A 26,321-nucleotide genomic window follows, 5' to 3' on the forward strand; every position below is an offset into this window, starting at 1 on the left:
TACTTCTTGTGATTTCTGGTCAGAGTTGCTGAATTAAGATTGATTTTCAATTGAATTAAATTGGAAGAGTTTATTAAACAGATTATACTTGTTAAACAGCATTTCCAAAATGTTTCTATTTCTTGGAAGTCCAAGACGACGTTAAATTATGAACCAAAGTTAGAATAACATAGTTAACACTTGTTATGACAGCTTAATATGTGATCTCAATGGACTCTTCTTTAGGTAGCACAGGATGTGCCGTAAGCACACAGTTTATTCCTGGCTGTTCTTGGCTGATCTGTAATGTACTAATGTATTTTCTTCAGAAGTCTTAATGAAGTAGCCAGCTGCAGAAGAATCCCGACCGTGAGATAAAAATGGCTTTCCATGTGGAAGGACTGATAGCTATCATTGTGTTTTACCTTCTAATATTGCTGGTTGGAATATGGGCTGCCTGGAGAACCAAAAACAGCGGCAATGCAGAGGAGCGCAGCGAAGCCATAATAGTTGGTGGCCGAGACATTGGCCTGCTGGTGGGTGGATTTACCATGACAGGTACGTCTCCTCCTCCCGCTGCCTGCCCTTCTATGGCTCCCCGAGTGTAGGCATGTGACTTCAGAGTGACAAAGCAAACATTGCTCTTTGTCCTCCGGTTCGCTAATTAGATACCTTTAAAATAATTTTGCATCTCTTTAAGACTTAAAATCAAAGTGATTTCAAGTCAATAGTACCTGAACAAAATGATTTTACAATAAATCCCTGAAAAGAACGTTAATGAAACTAATGTGGGCTTTCTGAGTTGTTTAGAGGAAAGAAATAGTATAAACAAAAAGGTGGAGGAAAGTGCAAAAGTGCTCCAGTCTAATTAATATGATAACGTCAGTGTTTCATTGTGCTTATTAATGCACATGTGAAATTCTGACGTATGTCACTTAAGTCAGTTAAGTTGATTTAAATGATAAATGCTAAAGAATACTAGCTTGTGATAGCTTTTAACATGAATAAACCAATTTGGGCGCAAATTGACATTTGCCATTTTGAAACCTAATTCTCCCATTAATTTCCTCACATTTAATGAATGTTCAGTTTCCAGGAGCTCTGATATAAAAGCACAAAAGCTAGGGTGTGTCCTAGCAGGAGTCCTCCGTCCCAGTCTAAGGCTCTCTCCAGTCCACGCCTCTGTGCTAGGAGCTGCAGATATCCTTTCCTCTTTTGCCCTGGAGGTGGCTCTGTACCAATGGCAGTGTTTCTCCTCTATGTTCTTGGTCATTGAAATTCATTCTGAGAAACAACAATTCAAAATGATATCTTTAATACTATTTGATACGCACACTAACAACAGACATGGTACTTCACAGTCAACGTTTTTAAACAGCAGTGTAATCCGCAGCAACATGGCCCATTGGAGATGATAACCAAATGAAATGATACATGATTTCAATCCTGACCTGGTATTTAAAAATGATTCACAGGCATGCGAGGGTAGTTCAGTGGTAGAGTTCTCACCTGCCATGCGGGAGACCCAAGTTCGATTCCCAGTACATGCACTTCCCCAAAAAACAACAAACAAGCAAAACAAACAAAGAAAAAAACAACTAAACAAACAAAAAGATTTAACACATGGTGATGCAATAACAGTATACTCACACAGAAAAATAATGAAATGTGACCCCACCATAGAGCATACAAAAAAAAAAAAAGATTCACCTTGTATATAAAATATTTTGCCAAACTGATCTGTGAGAATTAAATCATGTTTTGAATGCCTTGACTTTGGCCATGTGAAAACTCCAACATTCTAGAATAATTTACAGATGTTATATTTTATATTTCAGATACCTACATTTTATGTGTATTTAACTCCTTGCAAATTATACATGGTTTCATTTTATTTTTTTTTTTTTTTTTTTTTTTTTTTTAAAGGAAAGACAGAGAGAAGGAAGGAAGGATAGAAGGAAGGAAGGAAGGAAGGAAGAAAGGGAAACATTTTTAAACATTTTCTTGTTTTATTGTATTCTGTTTCTCCGTTTTTGTTACATGGGCTGGGGCCGGGAATCGAACCGAGGTCCTCCGGCATAGCAGGCAAGCACCTTGCCCGCTGAGCCACCGCGGCCCGCCTCATTTTATTTTTATAACAACACTCTGAAAGGGCCGGGGGTTAAGTGGGAAGCGCAGGGTACATGGTTTAAAAAGGCGAGTGTCAGGACCAAACCCAGGTTTTCTGGCAGCCAAGTCCCAGGTTGTACCACATATACTACATACAACCCTCTAACTGGCCTCATTTTTTTCTTTATAAAAGTGTTTATTTTGTAAAGAGGTATTTTCTCTATGTTCTGATTCACATTTTTTCTATATACACACAAATATAGAACAGGTTGCATTATGCAAACTATTTTCTAATTTATCTTTTTCTAATGATAGACATTAGATATATGATATAGAAAATTAGGAAGATAAAAAAGTGTAAAGAATCAAGTTAAAATCATCCATAAACACACCACCTGCAGATCAATTTATTGAAATGGTAATATCGTCCTTCCTATGCCTTTTCTCTTGCATCCAAATATTGGATAGATACAGCTTTGTATCTGCACTTCTCATTTTTTCATTATACCACAAGCATTTCTTTTAGCCCCTAAAGATCCAGATGTGATACAAGTACCTAAAGTGGAATTAAACCACTGTGACTGTATTTCCATCAGATTTTGTTCTATTACAAAAAAAATGAGAAGAAAAACAAAATAAAAATAGCTATTGATTTAACTTAAAAAACTCTTGACAGGAATAAATGAGCAGCTGCCTATGAAAGCATTTTATTCCTTGTAAATAATCATGATGTCCTATTACACTTGTTCAATATTATATTTAATATATCCATAAGAACATTTCATATTTGAGTTTTCATGATTTAGAGTGATTTTCAAGTTATTAAGGTCTATAGAAAATATGTGAATTACGATATTACTTACTTTAAAATTTATGCTTTACCTCAGTTTTAAAGTTTCTTTTTTTCTCAGAACACAAAGAAACACTTTGGTGATTATCATAATTCACTTAAGTTCTAAATCAGATTTTCTATACTTCATCAAATTCATTGACATGTATATACTTGATAAATAATAGATGTTTGAAAATGTAGATTCTTTAAAAATGCATAAAGTTTAAAAGAATTCTTGCTCCCACACATGAATCTGATACAAATTATATAAACATGCAGAACAAATCGTGGCATAGAAAGGACTGAATTGATATAAATTGAGAGACTGTTTAATCAAAATAAGTGACTAAGTCTATGCCTCTCTATACAATAGTTGCATTCTGGCACCAATTTTCTTCTTGGACAAGGGATAGGAGAGCAACACAATGAAAAATGATCACTAACAAGCATTATGCTTCTTATGACCATCATCACATTTACTTTGCACAGGCAAACACTGCGGGTGTGTCTCCTGGTTGCCTAGCAAGGAAATTAGTCCCACGTATTGTGCCTGTAAGAATTTATTTCTTCAGATCCTAGTTTCACACCCAGTCAAAACTCCCTTTTTAAAAAAGGAAATCTATAAGCCTTTTCAAATCTAGGGGTATATCTGGAATTTCAGCAGGACTTAGAATGAGAAAACAAATAACAGCATTTGTTATTTGTTAAGAATCTATTTAAAAGTTACTGTGAAGATGGGAGTGGCAGAATGCTAAAAGCAAATGTGTCCATTTCAGGATTTTTGTACATGAAACTTTCCATTTAAATGTACTTAAAATTGCTTTGCAGTAAGGCATTTTCATGTTAACCTTTTAAAAAACAGTATTGACCCACAGACACTCATTCTTTTCTGTGCTTTTTGTTGGAAGAAATGCTTGTCTGAAGATAGCATATTTGTATTATTCCTTTCATTGATATAGAATGGACTTTGAGATTTTAGAGATTTTTTTCAGTCAAATTTTATTTCCAGTGGGATGATACACTCTTGCTCCAGCATCATATCTAATGATCAAGATCGTTACTAGTCTAGGTCCAACTACCAGTACAAAAGTTCTACCGAGGGATCATTTTGAGTATTTTGACAGTAGTTTTAAAAAGTTATATATTGCAAAGGTGTAAGTGTTCAGTTGACTTTTTTTTTTTTTTTTTTTTAGCAAGGATCAAATATTACATTGTCTTCTTAGAGAAAACGGTCGACCATTCTTGGCCTAAACTTGTCTAACCAGAATGTGTTTTCTTTGACTTCTTTGTTCTTGACCTCACTCCTTCATGCTATTATGCTACAAAATTTTATCTATTAATATCTGAAGAAGACGTATTTCTTATTTCCTATAAAATATGTCATCTCTTACCAAAAGATTCAGATTAGAATGAAGAATTGCAAATGGGTGCACAGTCAATATTTTAATTATTTCGAGTGCTAATCAAGGTCCTACGTATATGTTGAAAAGATAGAGGGAAAGCTGATTTAAACTGATTTTACAAAACCTTGGGGTAGAATTGTCATCTATCCCACCTTTCATTCTCCCCAAAATTTAAGGTTCTTAGTAGAACCTGCTTGTGATGTGGACCATACTTGCCAGAGTCATGCATTTCCAGGGTGCTTAAGAAAGGACACCATTGATGAAAAGCACACTTGTGCGTGTACACACAACACACACACACACACACACACACACACACCAGATTCCCTGAGAACAATAGTCATTATCAAAGTGAAGAGATCAATACAATTAAAATGGAAGAGGCTTGAAATAGACATTGATTTTTATGGGGGCTGAAGGTAAAGTTATTGAGTTATTGAGAATGGAAAGAGTCATATGATATAACGTATATTATCTCAGGTTTTATGGCATGTAATAATATTGTTAAAAAGTGTTGATTACTGCATGCAGTTAGAAAACATCTAGGACAGCACTCTCCAATGGAAATAAAATGTGAATCACAAATGTAGTTAGATTTTCAACCAGACAGTTTCAAAACATAAAAATGGGTGACTTAATGTTAATAATATATTTTATTTAACTCAATATATTCTAAACATTTCTGTTTCAAAATGTAATCAATACATGAAATTATTGCTTTTTTGTACTTATGTTATTTTTCACAAAAACGGAAAAAGTGATCATTAAAAATATATATTTATTCCTTCTATCCTCCAGTGTTCTGAAGCAGCTAGAAGGAAAAATCTGAGATGATGGTATGGTAGCCCATGACAAACTGTGGGATCTGTCCTGTAACTACTTGTTGAAGTATACTTTGAAAAATATTGCTTTTTTTCTTTCCTTGCTTTGTATATATGTTATATTATATAATAAGAAAAGTTTTAAAAATCTAATCAATACAAAAACTTATTATTAAGACACTTTTCCATATTAAGTCTTCAAAGTCCAGTGTTTATTTCACACTTTCAGAACTTGTCAACTCTGACTAACTATATGTTAAGTGCTCAGTAGCTACACGAGGCTAGAGGCTCCTGCAGTGGACAGGGCAGGTGTAGGATAGAATAGGGGAGATTGCATCATTCCCTCACTTTTCATTCTGTTTCAGCCACCTGGGTTGGAGGAGGTTACATCAATGGAACAGCTGAAGCAGTATATGTACCAGATTATGGTCTAGCTTGGGCTCAGGCACCAATTGGATATTCTCTCAGTCTGATTTTAGGTAAGTGGGAGTTTAAATTTCAGTGAGTCAGTCAATAAAGCATAAAGAATGAGCACATGAATAACAAATGAAAAAAACAAGCCAACCAATGTGAATAACTATTGTGCAAACGTGTTACCAGGAATCTCTAAGTAGCTATTACCAGTAATTGGTAAGCAGCAGAACTCTAATGCTTGGTTTATATGATCTCTTCATTGTGAAATACAAAAAAAAAAAAAAACAAAAATTCCTTGATCATATGGCAATTGGAACAATGAATGTCTTAGCATAATTATATTTTACTCCATTAACAACTAGTTTGGATATGTCATTAAAAGTGAATCAACTTGAATTTTTCTTGAATTTCCTTTTTCTAAAGAAAACTAATAAATGGTCAGGAATATTATATAACAAATAGAGAATCCTTCTTCTTTTTTGCACTAAAAATACTTTTATTGGATTCTGTGCTTTTTCAAAATGTCTAAATACTATGCAGGGTAATGAATTAATTAGTGAGTACTGTGCTTGGTCAAGATACTTCAATTCACATGCCCCAGGTATGCCATCCAGCTGTCCTTTGGATGCATACCCTTTTTTGTTCTTTTTTTTGGCATGGGCAGGCACCGGGAATCAAACCCGGGTCTCCGGCATAGCAGGTGAGAACTTTGCCTGCTGAGCCATCGTGGCCTGCCCTGGATACATACACTTTTATCTCTAGGAAAAATCTATTTTTCTTGCTAAGTATTTTCTGGTACTGTACTTACAGAATATTTCAGAGTGGTTTCTCAACATTCATAGGTGTTCTAGAACTCATTTCCCTTGAGAAATTATAGCAAGAACTAAAAAGTTAACAAAAAGCTACTATACTATGATTTTTTAAATTTTCTCATAAACACCTGTTTGATTTCTTGTAGGTGGTCTGTTCTTTGCAAAACCTATGCGTTCCAAGGGATATGTGACAATGTTGGACCCATTTCAGCAGATCTATGGAAAACGCATGGGTGGCCTCCTATTTATTCCTGCCCTAATGGGGGAAATGTTCTGGGCTGCAGCGATTTTCTCAGCCTTAGGTGAGGACCAATGAGACACTCTGGCTGTGCCAATCCGGTTGACTGAATATCACATGCACAACTTTACTTTCTTCAACTTTACCTTCTTAGAGTTTTTTATTGAAACCTATAATGAGTCATGTTTATACTTATAAAAGCCCTAACAGAAATTTCTACATTTGACTGCAGTATGACTGAAGAGGTTAAATATAATCTCAACTGCATTTGTATTTGACCTGAATTGTGTCATTAGAGAGATTCCATAGTTATCTTATAATCAAAAGTTGCTTTTGAAAGTCATATATGAGTTTGAACAAAGCATTCATTCATTAAGCATAACTAAAAAGTGAAGTTTATTTTTAATAATTTTTCAAAACAAGGGTCCATAAGCAAATGTACATCCCCCTGAACATAGTTAATTTCAAATGTTGTTAGAATATTGAAATGGAAAGACCCAGAAAACAGAGAAGAACATTTTTCCTTTATCTCTTCTGTTTGCGTCAAAAAAATTTTTTTCTGAGCTTTGTGCTGCCTGTCTATTATGAAGAAGTGGTACCTGTTATCCAGAAGAGGGCTCATCATGGCCCACTGGCCTATGGTTTCTTTGTGTATGGGATGCAAACTGTGAATGATTTTTCAACAGAGACCCCATAGAGCCTAAAATATTTACTCCCAGGCCCTTCACATGAAATGTTTCCTAACCCTCAGTCTACACTACTAGTATCAGGAGAGATACTAATAACCCATTTTTGGTATTGAACAAATTGTAAAACAGTGGTTTATATCTTACTTTCTTCCAATAATAAGTCTTCTTTCCATGGAACCAAGAACTTTTTACTTCCCACTGCTTTTCCTAACAGCTACTGTATAAATTTTGTATGAAAACATGCAAAATGATCTGAACCCCTCAAAGGAGGGAATCAAATGCATTTTTAAAGCATTAACACTTCTACAGCTATTTGGTATTTTAAATAAAAGGTGTTGGATTAGAAACAAATATAAAATCAAGTGTCAATCCCAACATTAAATAACATTCCCAGAGAGATGAGACATCGATGATCCTCTACTGACAGAATAGGTAAACAATATAAGCCACAAGGCAAAACTCTGACCCGTGAAATATTTCGATACGTTTATATTTTAAAAGCGCAATACTATGGTTTACAATGGGGAGATAAAGAGTGGTAGAAAAGGATTTTAAGGCTTTCTCCCATCTGCAAACTTCTGTTTGTCTCCAATTTTATATTAATGGTACAGATTTAGAGGTGTACCTTTTGTATCTAAAGAGACTGAGGCTCTTGGGGCTGATGGGAAATGTAGACCCCACCCTGTGGGTTATGCCCTGCCTCATCTCCCTCTATCCTGCTGGTTACTCAGCCGAGCTCTGGGCTCTGGCCTTGGGCACTCAACGCTCCCATCAGCTCCTCCATCATTTCCTCTCTGGTCCACCCCTGCCACTGCCTCTGCCTTGGCCTTCCCACCTCCCTGCTATACACAGGCTCCCACACTCCTCACCTGGACTAATGCAACAACTTCTCTATTTGAAGCTCTGCTCTTCTCCCAGCCTCTCCACCTGAAGGCCAGACTCATCTTTCTACAATGCAAATCTAATCATGCCCCTTTCCTGCTAAACCAAACTTTTTAACAGGGCTCATAAGGTCCTTAAGATGGAGTCCTTGATTATCTCTTCCCATCATTTTCCCCTTCATTATCTGCCCCATTCCATCTTCCAGAACTGTACTTCCCCTCTTGCCTCCAACACTTTGCAAGCCCAGGTGTCCTCTGCTTTGCATTCATTTCCCCTCTTTCCTTTCTCACTGTCTCCTGGATATACACTAAGGATCTTTCAGATCTTCTCATAGCTATCACGTTCCCAGAGCACTGACTAAAGTTGCTGGTGCCTTACACATCCAATATTTTCTTTTCATAGGGTCATTCACTTTGCATTGTTATTTACCTGTTTATCTATTTCATGCCCAATTTCTAACTGTACAAAATGGATTATAGTCTTCTGGAAGGAAGTTGTCAACAGTTTAACCTTGTCAACAGTTTAACAGTTTGTGATAGGTCAACAGTTTAACCCTATCACAAATGAATGAATGAATGAATGAAAAAAATTGCTTCCTTTCTCCTAAATATAATCCCATTATATTGTAAATTACTGGGTTGTGGGCAAGCTTAGGGATCTAGAAAATGAACTTAGATTCTTCTGCTACCACAATAAATTAATGCTAAGGGAACTTGTCTTTGGCCCTTGGATTCCTTAGAAAATAAAAAACCTTAGTGGAATTATGAGAGATCTTTGGGCTCAATACCCTACCTTTTGATCAAGGGGAAAATGAGCCATCCCACTGAGTTTTAAGTTCCTTCTTGAAGATCAGCAGAGTTGGAACTCCAACGACCTTTCTCATATCAGTGTTTTGGCACCCAGACATTCATGTAAATATTATTCCCCATGTTTTCTTACAAGTAGAAATAAAAGGCTTAAGTCTACAGCCAGAGCTTAAATGGTCAGAGCAAAAGTAAGATAAAATGAATCTCCTTCTATATTATATATTCTGGACTACAAACTCTTCTTCTGGATTCAATATTGTAGTCAGAATTGGCCTCTGTAATGCCAGATATTATTTTATACTACCTTTCTCACCCTACTCCCCGTCCTGCCAAACCTCTGAATAATCCTATCTTATTTTCTTGATCTCAAACTGTAATTTGAGGAAATGACTTGCCTATGGGAAAGAAGAGAATTTAATAGTTATATAATACTGTTAATAGCTCAGTGGAAAATGCTGCAGCAATACTCAGCAACTATCACTACTCTTAATATTCTAATAAAATTATGTAAAAATACACCTTCCACCTTACACTCATTAGCTAAGAATCAGTGGGAGTTTATTTGCTACTGGTTTCAACACCAGAAAACTTTAGTTTTAAGAACAAACTACCCGCTGAGGTTTCAAGAAAGGAGAGGCTGGCTATCTGACAGAAAATACAAAGTGTTCACTCTCAGTGAATAAGGATCAATTTATATAACAGAACCCTGAAAGGAAAATAGAATTAATACACTAATGCTTCTAAAGTACTTTTGAAATACAAAACATCATACCTAAACTCTGAACTCTGTTGCAACCAGTTATTTTGTATGTGCATCTATGTCTGTGTATTTCAATATATATGCATGTAAAACACATTAATTTCTCTCTACTCACATATATCAAGCAACATATATGAAAATATTACTGTTATTGCTTAAAATCTATGCTCTGGTAAGGGTGTGTATAAGTATTTTGAAATTAGCCCCTCTATTTTCTTCAAAAATGAAATTTCAACATAATTCAAAGTTATTGTTTATTAGAAATAACTTGGGACGCTAATGAATTGAAAAGTATACGATTCATTACTACCTCATTGTATTTTGCAGGGCTTACTCCACTAAAACATAGAAGAGTCTTACATTATCTTCTTGCTATAAATAAATAACATCATTAAAACTTTTTTATAGAAATGTTTATTTACAATTCTAACAGTTCAAATTTCAGTGAACTTTTTATACCTTATAACGTTATTTATGGTATATTTCTTTTTATGGCTGATAAACTAATATTGCATAGAACATCCGGAAATATAACTTTGATTTTACTTACTATACTTAATCAAATTATACCCAAAATACTTTAGAGAGAACTTTTTCCCGATCTCAATAGTGATATTAGTATCTTACACTTACCATAACATTTTAGAGTTTTTAGAGAATTTTCTATGATCTCATTAGAGTCTTACAATGTCACCATGACAGATGAGGGGTAGAAGGCAGAACTGTCTAACATCACTGAGTTACCACCAGATGATAGAGTTTTAGGACACCAAACATTTCAAGTCTTAGTCCAGGGATCTTTCTTCTATACCATAAAGTCTTCCTACACTTTTAAGGTAGGATTAATAGATTTAAGTAATGTGTGGGAGATTATTTGGTATTTCAAAGGAGGTGTGGCAATAATTGAACTTTCAATAATTCATGGGATAGGTTTTAGAATTCTTGTTATTAAAGTGGAGAACAATACTGAAAGAAAAATGGCAAAGAATCACAAGTAAAGTTTCAATTATGAAGTCAATAATTTCAATAGAAAATAATTTGTTAAAAACCTATGTAATATCAATTCAGGTATCCAAAGTGACATATAAATAATTGACCTCTTTCCCTTGTTCTCATTCTCCAACTGCTTAACAAGTTTTTCTTTAAATTGCTTTTTATTCAATAAAAGGAATTTAATCTAGTACCACAGCAAAAGCACTAAGAAAACATTTCTTGAAAAAATTTCATATTGTTATCTTAGATCAAAATATCATATGTTGCTATCTGAGATGCCACATTTTCATCTCTTATGGCTTGTGTGCATTGTCAGCATGCCAACTGAGGATTAGTAAAGGAGTAGGCTGCAATTTGATAACACAAAATCACAGATTTGTTGCACATATGTTAGCATTCACATCACTGCTGAGTTTAATAATATGAAATATAGACTATACAGCTTTTAAGAAGGATGGAGAAAGGGTTTATAGAAGTGAAATCTGAACTGTCAGACCAAGCACCAAACTACCCATAACATAACATTCTCTTTGGAAATGTAGGCAGTAACAAACACGATACCAAAATTATGAAGTAAAAGAAATATAAATTTGATTTCTAAAACAGGTTTAAAATTTTGATGACAAAAGCTACTTAAATATCACATTTCTTCAGTATACTGGTGTCCTATGAGCAATACTGATATATTCCACCAATTAAATAAAATAAGGGTGATCTTTCATGAATTTGGGAGAGAAAAAGTCAGTAGGTACAATATACCATTTTTAAAAACTTCCTCCTATAAATTTGTCGCCCACCTAGGTTTCTTCTACCATTTGCTAGCTGTCAAAGCTTAGCAGGGGACAGAGTAAATGCAAAATAGCAAATGAATATTAATTGTATAATGTGGAAATGAATAGTCATGCTGATTATAAAGGGCTGCTGTTCTCATGGGTATGAGTATATATATATATATAGAGAGAGAGAGAGAGAGAGAAAGAGAGAGATAATATATTTAATTAATTCCTAGTCTCAGACAGTTGGTGAAATTGTTGCAAGTTCTTATAGTGCAATTAAATTTATCAGTATTCCATGATATTATGTAATCATGTAATGAACTCCAGGTGTTCATTGCAAAAATGTGAGCAAAGCTCTAATTTCAAAAAGCAAAAGAATTGTATATGTATACATATATATATATGTATATGTATATACAGACACACAGCTCTGCATATTCAATTTACTGAAATAGAAAAATACTTAAATTTCCTTATGAAAATATATTGTAGATGTTATCATCCAGCTAATAAATTTGATGTGACATAGGGGAAAAAGAGACTGTCGTGACTGCATTTCTAATGTATCCTTGACCAGGCGGTAGCATCCAGCGGAATAGCCTGGCCACAGTGGTCTCTTGTGTGCTTTGCTTTTATCAGGGGCCACAATCAGCGTCATCATTGACATCGACGTGCACATTTCTGTCATCGTCTCTGCACTCATCGCCACTCTGTACACGCTGGTGGGCGGACTCTACTCGGTGGCCTACACCGATGTGGTGCAGCTCTTTTGCATATTCGTAGGACTGGTGAGTAAGGGCATCCGCGGATAGACTTTCCGTCTTTGTTTTCTATGTGAAAGCTAATATGCCGTTTTATGCTAACCCAGCAAAAACGCAGGAGAAATTTTATTTTCCATCGTAAGTAGTACATAGTAAGTCGCATACCTATTTGGAATTTTTTATTTCTCTGTGAATTGATTAGACAAAAACTCTCACCATTTTGTGAAATTTTTTCAGGAAAGCGTGCCTTCGGTTCAATTCTTAGAAAGAGCTGGTTCTTCTCAGATCTGGATTTGATGGAAACTTACGTGTGATTTTTGTATTTTAAAAGAAACACACTCTTAGAGTTAAAAAGTTTAAAACTTTATTGTTAGCCTATACAACTTCTCTTAACCTCCCCTTATTTAGATTTAGTCAATCTATAGGATGGCTCATAAGACATAGAAATTATCCCAGTGGAAAAACAGTGGATTTCAAAAATTAATCATCACTATTTGGGGTCTAAAAACAAAGACGTGGTTATATGACTGGAAAAATTTATTATGTATTGCTTGTAAGTCATAGATGAAATTGGAAAATATATGAAATACATGTGTACTTTATTAAGCAAACGGTACTACGTGGCTATGAGACAACAGTAACAATAGTTTTAGATTAAAAGCACCTTTGTAGGTCATGAACATATTTTTGTCAATGTTGATTCTTTGCAAACTCACATCTGAAAACATCAAGATTATTATTCTACATATAGAATAAAATCTAAGACCTAAAGTATAGCAAAGGAAGGATTTAAAAAACAAACAAACCCTTATTTGTGGAGTGTCCACTCTGTGCTACGGCTGTGGTGGGTCCTTTCATATTTCAGCTCATTTGTGCATCTTGCAGGGACAATGCCCTGTGTGAAGGCCATGTGACTGGGTGAGCTAAGACTGAAGATTCATGACTCATTTTCCCAAGGCGCCTTTGATTCTGCTCATTCTCCTTTATCTTTCTCAAACAGAAAGACTTTTCACTAGACACTTACAAAGGAAAAATGAAGAAATAAATTTCCATCCATATATATATATATTTTACTTTTACTTTCCAGTATCACAAATAATATCCAGAAGGAAAAATTACAAGAACTGACTGAAATTTTATTTGCATTTTTACTATAAATTTCTATATGCTAGCAATTATTATATTTCCTCTTTTTTTCTTCTAAACCGCTTATTTGACTTTCATGGAATTTACTTCATCCATATATTAATCGATTTTGAGATTATTTCATAGTTCAATAACTTTGCACTTTTTATTTATAAATTACCTCAGTTAAGTGGACAATGCTGAAATTCTGAGTTTCCCTTACCATCATAATAAATTTTCAAAAAGCAAAGAATACAATAATAAATCTCTATTCAGAACATAGGAGGTGAGGTTAGTTTGGCAACGACAGTTCTTGAAACTGATGAGCTTGGTATTCTGCGTGACACAATCCCAGGGATAAGTCTATTTTTTGGTTACCCATGCAATTTCTTACTGCTTTGGATGTGATCAGAACTTAAAACACACAGGTGCATAAATCAGGTGTGCTGGTATAAACATATTAGGGCAAATATATATGATACATGGTATATATATATTAGAATGTTTTTCTGCTCCAAAACGCAATTAAATTGATAAAGAACCAAGTTCTGTTTGAAACTAAGTAAAGCTTTATTAAGCTTGCTGTCTAAAAGGCCAAACATGATTTGTTTTCCAAGCTTCAGATTGCTATACATCATGCCTCATTAATGAACCAAACTTAAACTATCTCTTCTTCTCAATTTCTCTAATCTTGTTGATCTTATAACCATCCTTCTAGCTCCAAAGCTGTAAACTTCAGTTTAATCTGTTAGTTTTCCCACCCCCTGACAACGATCTTCCTGTTGGAATCTGATCTTTGTTTTTGTTTAGGGCACCAACATCTTTCCATTTTCACAGTCACTGCTTAACTTCAGGTCTTTATCTGGATTCATTCAGTATCACCTACTGCTCTTCCTGACTCTTCCCTTTTTCTAAAATCCCTGTTCACATCAGTGACACTAAAATTCAGAAGAAATTCCACTAGTTTTCAGGTGCCTATAGAACAAAATACAAATCTCTTAGCTGACAATTCAAGATTCTCTCCCCATATCTATCTTTGTCTCTCCCACTGCCCTAAGCCAACCCCATGCCAGCAAACCACCCAGCACACACTCACACACACACACACACTCCATATATTCTTCCTCCTTACTCTACTGAGATCATCTCTAATTCCTTCTTCAACCTCTTTAGGGCCCATGCTTGAAGGCATGTTTCACTCACCAGTTTCTCAATCATATCTTTTCTAGTTACTTTTAGTGAAAAGAAACCTTCTCTTAATTCAAGGAAAACATTTAAAAAGGTAATATGCATAATGTTTCCAATTTTAATGTTTTCCAATAAAGTTTCTGGTGACTGCTCCTATAGTTTGTACAATATGGTATAATTAAGCACAGAAGTAGGCATTGTGCTATTTTCAGTTTTTCTAAATCATTATTTCATGGTATTATTTCATTATTTCAGAGACCATAATTTCAGATCTTTCTGTGTCTGAAAATAGGTGTATAAACCTTTCACATATTAGAATTGATAACTGAAAGTGATTAAAATGGGAAACCTTATGATGTATAAAATATTTTACAAAATAGAACTATAAAACACAAAAAAACAACCCTGATGTAAACTATGGGCTATAGTTATATTATAATTATGATAATACTAGTTCATCAATTGTAACAAAGGTACCAAACTCATGCAAAATGTTAACATTAGAGAAAGCTGTGTATGTGAGGGTGGGGCGTGTGGGAACTGCTTGTAAATCTACAACTGCTCTAACTTAAAAAGAAAAGCATAGCCTCACATTCTAATGTCACTTTTTGGTTACAGTGGATCAGCGTCCCTTTTGCACTGTCACATCCTGCAGTTACTGACATTGGGTTCACTGCTGTACATGCCAAATACCAGCAACCCTGGCTGGGAACCATCGAGTCATTTGAAGTCTACACTTGGCTTGATAGTTTTCTGTTGCTGGTAAGTGAGGCTCTTCCCTGAGGAATTCACCCTAATCGCTCCTAAATTCAAATGCATTTTTACAATTTTCATATTTACAAGAAAAATTCACCTACTGCATCATGGCCATTTCTGCAATGACTACTGTCTATTGGAAGGATGAAGTCACTTACCAATTGTGGCAGTTGGCTAATGTCAAAGTTGGAGAGCATAGAAGACCTTAGAAGGACAACATCTGTGGAGTTGTGTGTCTACAGGCCACATTTCAGCTGTGAATTGAGTTATGGAAAACCATACTCTACCCCCCAAATATTGCCCCCAATCTGACAGCCAAGTTACCTAAATGTCTTTAGCTTGTCTTTTGATTAAGGCATTAAAAGTCACTTTCTTCTAAGATAAGTAAATCATTCCGTCTTGAGTCACAAAGTGAGCAAATTAGTGATGCCATGAAGCCCTAAGTGATTGAGATAAATTACCTTGATTTTGGAAGAGAGATGTCACCCAGGAAAGGTGCCCAGAGAGAGATCTGGGAGGCCAGAGCCTTGCTAACTCACATAGACTTTTGGCAAGGGTTGGCAGTGAGCTGACAGGGACAGAAGAAAAAAGAGCATGCCATAGACTGAAGGGGATGAATCTACCAGATTCCCCAATTTTGCTTAGTAGAGGGATAATGTATTAAAATAATACACTTTGATTTCAAGGTAAGAAATAGGCTATTTTTTATATCAAAGTTCAAGGAAATATTTTTGTGTCCTCTTCAAAAGATTCACAATATTTTGTGATTTAACTTTTTGTGACTTACAACAATCTGTCTGAACAGTGAGAGCTTCCTGGTAAGGAGGCAAGAAAACATGAAAACAAATGTCTCTAGTGATGGATTGGAGGGTTTTGTTAAGAAACACATCGGCTCTTATTTCTCTGGAGTCATTTACAATTATGAATTGAATGGGGAAAGGGATTAAATATTGCATGTATGCAATTATATCTGCATGGCAGGTATTTATATATGGATATGATAATGAGACTGAGAAAAATTAAGCAATTTGTTGATAATCACATCATTGTCTGATTTATGGCTTGAAATACAGACTCATAAGCCTCAATGTTCTTTCCCCTACAGATATCACAGGTCCTCAGATTCCTCACCTTTAAAATATGCATTATATCTAGTGATTACGAAATCATGTTCATTATTCAAATTGTGAGTTAAACTGAATTGAAGTAATAGATGTTAAATGAAAGAATAAAAGAATAAATGAATTGTAGAAGGAAGCCTTGAAATTTGTCACCATTGGTCTCTGGCCTTTTGTCTCTCATATATTCCCTATATGTAGTGACTTATCGAGTCCTGCTAATTATACCTTCAACATATCTCCCAGTCCCTCTCTGTACCTACCCACAGTGCCTGTATTAACACTGTGTTGAGCCCATGTTTTGTCATTCCCACCTGGTCTACTGCAGTAACCCCTCCAAGCAGCCTGCCCACATCTCACTCCTAAAACCAATTTTCCATCTTGCCACAGAGCGTCCCTTTGTAAATGGAGATGAGATCTTACCTAACTTAAAAACTTCTGATGGCCCAAATGTCCAAGGTGATTGACATGTAAATTATGATAGAGCAATTCATATAATCATTAAATTTACCTACTGAATATTCATTGACATGGATGATATTAATTACATAGTTACAGATTGAAAAATAAAAAGCAAAGTTTAGAAAGTATTATAGACTTGAGGAATGGGATTCTATATTTTAGAATTTCTTCTTTAAATTTTTTTTTTTTTTTTTACTTTTGAACATGTATGGGCTTTATACAAAGGAAATTGTTTTGGAATCAATATGTGACTGACATTCTGGTTCTAACAATTGACATGATGACAATTCAGAACTTAGCGCCTACTAGAAGAGACAGCAATTAAATAAGAACTTTCAGTATATTGTGATATGTGACACTCATTCATTCATTCATTCATTCATAGAATAAATATTTATTGACCACCATTCTTTGCCAGAGAACTGTGGCAGTAATCCAGGGGAAAATATTTTTCCATCTTCCTCTCTAGCTATGTCACACATCCTGACATATAATTATACCAAATACACAGTTGTCTCACAGCAGCCTAGCTTTCTCTTTCTCCATATTAGTTTTTCTTACAGGTACTATTTTCTTTCTCCATCTCTATCTAATGACACTCTTTCAATATTCAAGGTCTGACTCAAATGTCATTTCTGTAGGCTTTTCTGATTATGCTCCCTCCCATCTTTTCTCCCTCCCTCACTCATCTGCAATTAATTACGTCTCACTTTTGTTTCCATACATATCTTTTCATAGCACTCAGCAAATTCCATTATAGGTCAATGTCTCCAAATTTTTACTGTCCTTTCCACCAGTAAAAATCGTAAACGTACCCCCAATGAAGATATATGGATTTATCAATTCCCAGTATGTACTGTTCTAATATGTTATGTGAATAATTTAATAAAAACAACTATATAACATTTAAGGATGAGTGAAAAATTAGAATATATAGAAGTTCTGATACTTTCTTCTCATAACCCAACATATGCCTGGAGCACTCTGCATACTCCACTTTGGAAAACACTGCAGTGCATTGGCACTTCCACCAGACAGTAATCTCCTGGGCAGGAACCATGCCTTATTCATCTTTGTGCCCTGAAAACCACTATATTGCCTAGCGCATGACTGAAATCCAAAATATGTACTGACTTGTTTTGATTCAAACTAAACTTTAGACTTTCAAAATCTTGATTATCTTTTAAGACTATTTTGTAGTGGTTAAACAACCTCCAGAGGAGAACAAATTAAAGGCTCCTGGATACTTTTAATTCAACTTCAATTCGGTAAATTAAGGAAAGGGGAGGATTATCCTGTGTAATTATGAATGAAAAGAACTTGAGGAAATTCTGCATAATTGAAAGTGTGTGTGACTATAATATAATGATATCAATAAAGATATGTGGCATGTAGGACCATTTTCTACACTTAAGTGCCATACTTCTGAGTATTCTAAATGTGATTGGAAAAGCCCTAATTTAAATGTATATAATAAATGCTGTTTGCCTCAGATTCAGAAGTGGGTCCCTGTGGTTTCCATGCAGATGCTGGGTGGAATCCCATGGCAAGCCTACTTCCAAAGAGTCCTATCTTCATCGTCAGCCACTTATGCTCAAGTGCTGTCTTTCCTGGCAGCTTTCGGGTGCCTGGTGATGGCTCTACCAGCTATACTCATTGGGGCTATTGGAGCCTCAACAGGTAAATCTCCTGCAGCTTCACTAATTGACCCACTTAAACTTCACCACAGTTGCCAATTTTTACAGTTACCACCCAGCTGCCCTCTCTCCTCCACATCTCCTCTCCCCACAATATTGTTGTTTCTCATTTGTTTTCCTATCTATACCTTGTTATAACACCCAACAGATTGTATTATAAGCTCAGCGGTCTCCAACTTTTCTTTAAGTATTCACCCCATCACTACAATGTTTGTAAACACACACCTCCAATGTAAGTATATTTATTTATCAATTGTGTGCACGAGCTCATCTCAGCAGCGTTTCTCAACCCAGCTTGTGTATATTAAAAGCACCTGGAGAAAGGCCACTCAAGAAAAGACCTATTTCCAACCTGAGACAAAACCAGACATCAATTTTTTTTTAAAAGCTCCCTTGGGTGAGTTCAAGTGCAGCCAGGGTTGGGAGTCACTGGCTTAGGAGAAATTGACTTGTCATTCTCATGATCACTTAAGGACCGCTTTGAACTCAAAATTCTTGCTTTATATTTTCAATACCTTGCTAATTAAGAGTTTCCTTTCTGGAATAAATCAATAAGTGCTTGGGGAAAAGATAAACTAAGTCAGTTAGAGGATAAGATAACATGTAAAAAGAACATTATGATATGTTTATCTCACAGCTAGTATCTATATAGAGTGTTTTTAAAAACAGCACCCTTAATTAGATTGAGCTTATTAATTACTTGTGGAACTTATGTTCCTCATTCTGTACAACTTACACGAGCATTTACTGAAAATATACTGCATTAACCCAAATTCAAAGCAGTGCTCTAGATAGTGGTAATTTAAACAAATTAGAGAATGTCCACTTCTCACTCTATTGTGTTTTGTAAAGATAATACTGGATAATGTTCACATGCAGACTTTGACTTTCAGTTAATAGAGCTGTTCGTCATAATAGAGTGGTGTTTTAATTTTTCAAAGGGTATAGTGTGCACTCTCCATTTCAGCTGCTCATCTACAACATAAATACCACTTAAAAGGATGCCTGACACAGGTGGTATGCAGAGTTTGCCTCTGAATATAATTTTTTTCATAAGCATAAAAAAGATTGGCCATTATTTTGTATGTATATGTGTGAGTGTGTGTGCATATGTGGTTTTTCTCTTTTCTGTAGGACAACAGACTCACAAAAACAGCATAAAACCTATTTTTTCTTGGATTAGGTACACACCCTTGGTTGTCATTTCTGATATCATCACATCTCAGTTAATGTTATAAAATTGGCTTCATCTAAGGGTGGCTTTGAATATTTTTAATTGAAGATGGGTAACTACTCTTATTAGGTCGTATAATCAGGACATTAAAAACATTCAGGCAAAAACAAAGAAACTATATTGACCTACTTTTAAAGGTGACATTGTATTCTTCAGTTCCCACTGTAACAGAAAAATAAGCTATATATAAATAGATAAACTTAGTTTCAAGTCCTTTTACCATACCAGAAATCCAAAAACTTGGGCATTTCCAACTCATGCCTGCACTATTTTTTGAATAAAAAGGGACTGCCATTAATCTAGCATGCCTCCCACTTCCATTAAGTGGAAATCTTTGCAAGAAGGTTTTAGATTTGCATAATGCTGCAATAACTCCAAAACCAGGTTTATGTACAGGAAGAGGCTAGGTGAAAAATACCTCTAATGTCTTTTTCCATTTACACGTCAATAAATGAGCACAGATGAATGAAAAAGTGAGTGTCCTCTTGCATTTCCGGATGGTTGAAGGAAAATACTCTGATTCAGTTTAAGGGCATTTGTTTCCTGTGATTCTGCTACATAATGACACCATGGCAGAAAAGTAGTATATATCTCACCACAATAGTCTGTGAATAGAGACTCTTACCAATGCCCATTGGAAGCCAGGACATATAAAGACGATTCCATTTGACTAATATAGGTGATTCCCACCTAATTAGACTAACATGTGTGTTTCTGAATTTATTTAAAAGACTACCCTAGTAACTAGGATGAACCCCAGATGAATAAAGAACATATGGCTCTTTGGTAGTGATTGTTTTTGTTGTTTCTACTCCACAGACTGGAACCAGACTACGTATGGGTTTCTAGATCCCAAGAGTAAGGAAGAAGCAGACATGATCTTACCGATTGTTCTGCAGTATCTCTGCCCTGTGTACATTTCCTTCTTTGGTCTTGGTGCAGTTTCTGCTGCTGTTATGTCATCAGCAGATTCTTCCATCCTGTCAGCAAGTTCAATGTTTGCTCGGAACATCTACCAACTTTCATTCAGACAAAATGTAAGAACAGTTTTGGGTAATTTTCAATTGTTGCCATTCTCATATTTATTAAGTATATAGTATTATACATTTATTAATATCCTATGTAAAATGTGATCTTACTTTGAATAAGCATAAAAGGTTAAATAAGTAATTTGAGAATGAATTTTATTTATGCTATGACTGACGGAATGTTATTAATGTATGTTATTATTCATGTAAATACTGAAGGAAACAAATCATTATTACTATTTCCCAAGAGGTGCAGTGAAATTGCTATAATTTAAATTTCTTATTCTACTGAGAGCATGATGACAGCCAAACAACCTTAGCAATTAAATAGTTCAATTTTATAGTTCAATTAAATAGAATAGAAAACTTGAGAACTCTGGTGGAAGCAGGACGTGGTGAGTGAGTTATTTCCCTGGGTGTTTGTGTAATACCTGTGCTGCTCTTCACTTGAACTCCCAAGTCCACCTTGACAGAAAATTTCCTTCCAATATTATTATCCTTATTACATCAAGTGGATGCAGGACAGTATGTCTTTCCCCAGCCCCTCTCCACCTTCTTCCATTTATTTGCTCCTTGTTACGTTTTCTGTCACGGTTAGCAAAATGGTACCAGCTCCTTTGAACAAAGAGAATTCCATGGACAAGTCCTCTGCAAGGGCACAAGAAAGTGGTTAGCCTTAAAAATTGCAGGGCTCTCACGGAGATAGGAAACAAGGATGGTAAATGCTTTTTCACTGTCACATTTCCTGAGACATAGAGTAAGAGAAATCTTCCCTTGCTTTATCATTCCTCCATGACATGAGTTCACTCATCTTCCATCCTCACGTGTGCATTCAGAAAGGTTCATTTGGTCTGTGTTTCATCTCTGTGGTGCACATAAACTCTTCCCAAAGGCCCACCTGGAAGCTCACCAAATTTGCTTGATTTGATTGCTGTAGTTCAAGTTTGTTTTGCCCATAGATGGAGCCATTTGAACCAGGGGAATTTTTAGACCACTTTTCTTTTCTTTTTTTTTTAATTTCTTAAAACTTAATATACTTAATTTGTAGAATAGTTTTGGGATTATAGAAACATTGCACAGAAAGTACAAAAAGTTACCATATACCTCTTCATTCCCCCTTTTACAGTCCCGCCTATTATTAAGATCTACATTAGTATGGAACATTTGCTGAAATTGATGAACCAAAATTGATAGTTCATAGTTTACATTACGGTTCTCCCTTTGTGTTGTGCACAGTTCTTTGGGTTTTGATGAGTGCATAATGTTATGTATCCACCATTACAGTATCATACAGAATAGTATCACTGCCCTAAAATGTCCTATTTTACATCCATTCATCCTCCTTCTACCTGTAGAACTACAGACAACCACTGCTGTTTTTACTATCTCTTGCATAAAGTCATATGGTTAAAATCATACTGTATGGACCTTTCCAGACTGGCTTCTTTCTCTTAGCAATATGCATTTAAGATTTTTCCATGTCTTTTTGTAGCTTAATAGTTCTTTTCTTTCTAACACTGAGTAATACTCTATTGTATATTATGTACAATATATATATGCTCTGTACAATAATGAGCTATTTTGTATAACAGTTTATTAATCCATTTACCTTTGAAGGACATCTTAGTCGCTTCCAGTTTATGGCTATTATGAATAAAGCTGCTATAAACATTTGCATGCAGGCTTTTAAGTGGCCATAAGTTTTTAACTTATTTGTGTAAATACCTAGGAATATGATTGCTATAAATGTGATAATATAAGACCTTGTTTAGCTTTGTAAGAAACTGTCAAACTCTCTTCCAAAGTGGCTATCCCATTTTGCATTCCCATCAGCAATGAATGAGAGTTCCTGCTGTTCTAATCCTTACCAGTTTTTGGTGTTGTCAGCGTTTGGGATTTTAGCCATTCACCTGTTAGGTGCATTGTGTTTTAATTTACAATTCTCTAATGACATTTGAGTCTAAGTTTTGTTTCATATGCTTATTTGCCCAATTTTAATTGTTTTCTTATTGTTGAGTTTTGAGAGTTTTGCATATTTTGGATACAAGTTCTTTTTTGGATACGTGTTTTACAAATATTTTCTCCCAGGTCTGTGTCTTGTCTTTTCATTCTCTTAACAGTGCCCGTCACAGAGCAGAAAATTTTAATTTTAATGAAGTCCAATGTGTCCCTTTTTTTCAAGGGTCATGCTTTTGGTGTTTTATCCAAAAGCTTGCTGCCCAACCCACAGATAACTAGATTTTCTCCTTTTCTGTTCTTGAAATTTTATAGTTTTATATTTTACATTTAGGTCTAGGATTCATTTTTGAGTGAATTTTCATGAAGGGTGTAAGATCAGTGTTTCAATTCATTTTTGTTTAATGTGAATGCCCAGTTGCTCCAGCATCAGTTGTTGAAAAGATTACCCTTTCTCCATCAAATTGCCTTTGCTCCTTTTCAAAGATCGGTTGATTATATTTGTGTGAGTCTATTTCCGGGCTCTCTATGCTCTCCCATTGATATATTTGTCTATTTTTTGCCAATACCAAGTTGTCTTGGTTAATGTAGCTTTATGGTATGTCTTGATGCTGAATAATATCAATTCAAAATTTGTTCTTCTTCAGTATCATGCTGGCTATTCTGAGTCTTTTGCCTTTCCCTTAAACTTTAGAATCAGTTTGTTGATATCCATAAAATTAACTTGCTGGGATTTTTATTGTGATTGTGTTGTATCTATAGCTCAATCTGGGAAGAACTGTCATCTTAACAATGTTGAGTCTTCATATCTATTAAGCTATCCATGAGCTCTGATTTGAATTCTCTCTTCAGAGTTTTCCGTTTTTCTCAAAAAGATCTTGCACATATTTTGTTAGGTTTAGTCCTAAGGACTTGATTTTTTTGGTATTAACGTGCATGGCATTGTGTTTTTTGTTTGTTTTTTATCTGCTGTATGGCAGGGAGCACATTTCATTCTTTTCCCATGTGAGTCTCCTGTTATCGAGGCACCATGTGTTGAATTTTTTTTTTTTGCTTGTTTGCTTGTTTGGAGAAGTGCACGGGCCAGGAATGGAACCTGGGTCTCCCACATGGCAGATGAGAATTCTCCCACTGAACTGCGCTGACACCCCCTGGCACTGTGCTTTTTTATTTCAAATTGCAATTGTTCCTTGCCAGTATATAGGAAAGTAATTGACTTTTGTATGTTAGACTAATATCCTGCCACCTAGCTATAATCACTCACTAGTTCCATATGCCAAATTTAAAATTGTTTTTCATTCTTTGCCTAAAGGAAGCAACATGTTTTATGAAAAACTGACCCCATGGTGTTTCTTGCAGGCATCAGACAAGGAGATTGTGTGGGTCATGCGTGTCACTGTGTTTGTGTTTGGAGCATCTGCAACAGCCATGGCCTTGCTGACAAAGACAGTTTATGGGCTGTGGTATCTCAGCTCAGACCTCGTGTATATCATCATCTTCCCACAGCTTCTGTGTGTGCTCTTTGTCAAGGGAACCAACACGTATGGGGCTGTAGCAGGCTATGTTTCTGGCCTTTTCCTGAGAATAACTGGAGGGGAGCCATACCTATACCTGCAGCCCTTGATCTTCTACCCTGGTTATTACTCTGATAAGAATGGTATATATAATCAGAGGTTCCCTTTTAAAACCCTTGCAATGCTCACTTCATTCTTAGTGAACATTTGCGTCTCTTATCTAGCCAAATACCTATTTGAGAGTGGAACCTTACCACCCAAATTAGATTTATTCGATGCTGTTGTTGCAAGGCACAGTGAAGAAAACATGGATAAGACAGTTCTGGTCAAAAATGAAAATATCAAACTAGATGAACTTGCCCCTGTGAAGCCTCGACAGAGCATAACGCTCAGCTCAACGTTCACCAATAAAGAGGCCTTACTTGACATCGACTCTAGTCCTGAAGGATCTGGGACTGAAGATAATTTACAATGATTCCATATAAATAAGGAACTGCCTTTTCAGAGCATTAAAATAGGGTAGTCCTGGAAAGATGGTTTGCAACATATGAAAAATACTTTCAAATATAAACAATGATCAAGAAGACAATAATTTGCATAAAGTGCAACTGCACAAATACAAGCCAAGCTAGAAGGAAGCAGCTATGAGAATAACAGCTTTATTTCTCATCCATAGTAGTTTCGATTTTGATGATAGTTTTGTAAGTATTGAAGAATGAATAGACCTCCCACGCAAAGAACAGAGTATTTATATTTATTATGAAGAAGAGAAGTAGGTATGAAAGAGCATAAAGAAAGGATATTGGATAGTCTTGATCAAACCTTTTCTGCCAAATGTACTGGTGAGTCTAGTTTAATTACTTCACTGCGACTTTGAGAATAACTCATAGTCACTACTAGGAATGGTGCAATGAATCAACCAGCTTATTTTTCTTGATGTGATGATTTACCCCTTCTTTCATGTACTGAACTAAAATACTTGCTGAATATGCAATTTGTTGTTTTAGTAGTGATATGTATTTTTCTGAGCACAGGCAAAAAAATTCAAATGTAAAAAAAAAAAAGTATTTCTTTCTGTGCAAGTCAAGAAGAAGGTAGAATCCATCTTTCCATAGGAACACTGGACTCTTTTGGGTATGCTTTTACTATATGCATAGAAAAGAGTACTGGAGTATAGGAGGATTATTAGAGCAACCTTCAAGCAATAAAGATAGCCATTAAGCAGAAAGTCACAGAAGACTAGAATATTGGTTTCTATATTTTGAAGTATAAAAAGTTTTGCACCATGATAAAAGAAATAAAGTCTTAGCTTACTTTCTAAATCAGTACTGAGAGTAAAATTGAGCCATATGTCAGGAAAGGGGTCTATAGAGCACCACTTAAGGTTATTGAAAGATGAACTGCTAAATTAACATGTATTTCATTGAATATTTACTACTAGCAGTTCCCACAGCACACCTCCTCAGCACAGTAAAATTAAGAAAGCAAAGCCCATTCATTTTTGGATATTCATTAAAAAGAATGATCTAGCATTAAGGGATCTACTTTATGGCACTTACTCTGTGGCATTTTTGCATAAGCTCATCTTAGGGAATGGACAGACATCACTACAACAAGAACATAGTAAATTTTAAAAAGGCAAAGGAAAGCAGAATGTAAAACACAAATCCTAAAAGGAAGAAGCCATCACTTTTAATATTTGGTGTCTACATAATTTTCATGAAGTTGGTCATTAAGTGTTATTTTGGTCCTTTTTTGGAGTTTAAAAAGTATACGTTCATAAAAATATGTACATATATATGTAATGTACATATTGCAGAATTTTAAATGCTTTCCCACCAGTCACAAATAGAAATAACGTTAGGTACAACTACAAAAGCAGGTGAGCTGGAAAATTTTACAGGAATTAAATCCATTAAAGAAAGCCAGGCTAAAACGTTCAAGCTAAAGCACTTTTTTTCCAAAAAC

General features: G+C 35.3%; 1 protein-coding gene and 1 long non-coding RNA gene across 2 annotated transcripts; one reads left to right on the top strand and one right to left on the bottom strand.

Annotated features, from left to right (window-relative positions):
• Positions 1-359: 359 nt before the first annotated feature.
• On the top strand, positions 360-24,972 carry SLC5A7 (solute carrier family 5 member 7). The gene is made up of 8 exons (XM_077135126.1): positions 360-537; positions 5,510-5,623; positions 6,517-6,672; positions 12,154-12,302; positions 15,207-15,350; positions 18,451-18,604; positions 20,675-20,892; positions 24,199-24,972. The coding sequence occupies exons 1-8, from the start codon at positions 360-362 to the stop codon at positions 24,826-24,828; spliced, it is 1,743 nt and encodes a 580-aa protein (XP_076991241.1). The 3' UTR covers positions 24,829-24,972.
• On the bottom strand, positions 1,079-20,868 carry LOC143661749 (uncharacterized). The gene is made up of 3 exons (XR_013164799.1): positions 20,741-20,868; positions 13,082-13,294; positions 1,079-1,263 (listed from the first exon to the last, which is right to left on the bottom strand). It is a non-coding gene; the product is annotated as an uncharacterized LOC143661749 (long non-coding RNA).
• Positions 24,973-26,321: the final 1,349 nt, after the last annotated feature.

Source organism: Tamandua tetradactyla, chromosome 17 (genome assembly GCF_023851605.1).
Source record: "Tamandua tetradactyla isolate mTamTet1 chromosome 17, mTamTet1.pri, whole genome shotgun sequence".
NCBI lineage: Eukaryota > Metazoa > Chordata > Mammalia > Pilosa > Myrmecophagidae > Tamandua > Tamandua tetradactyla.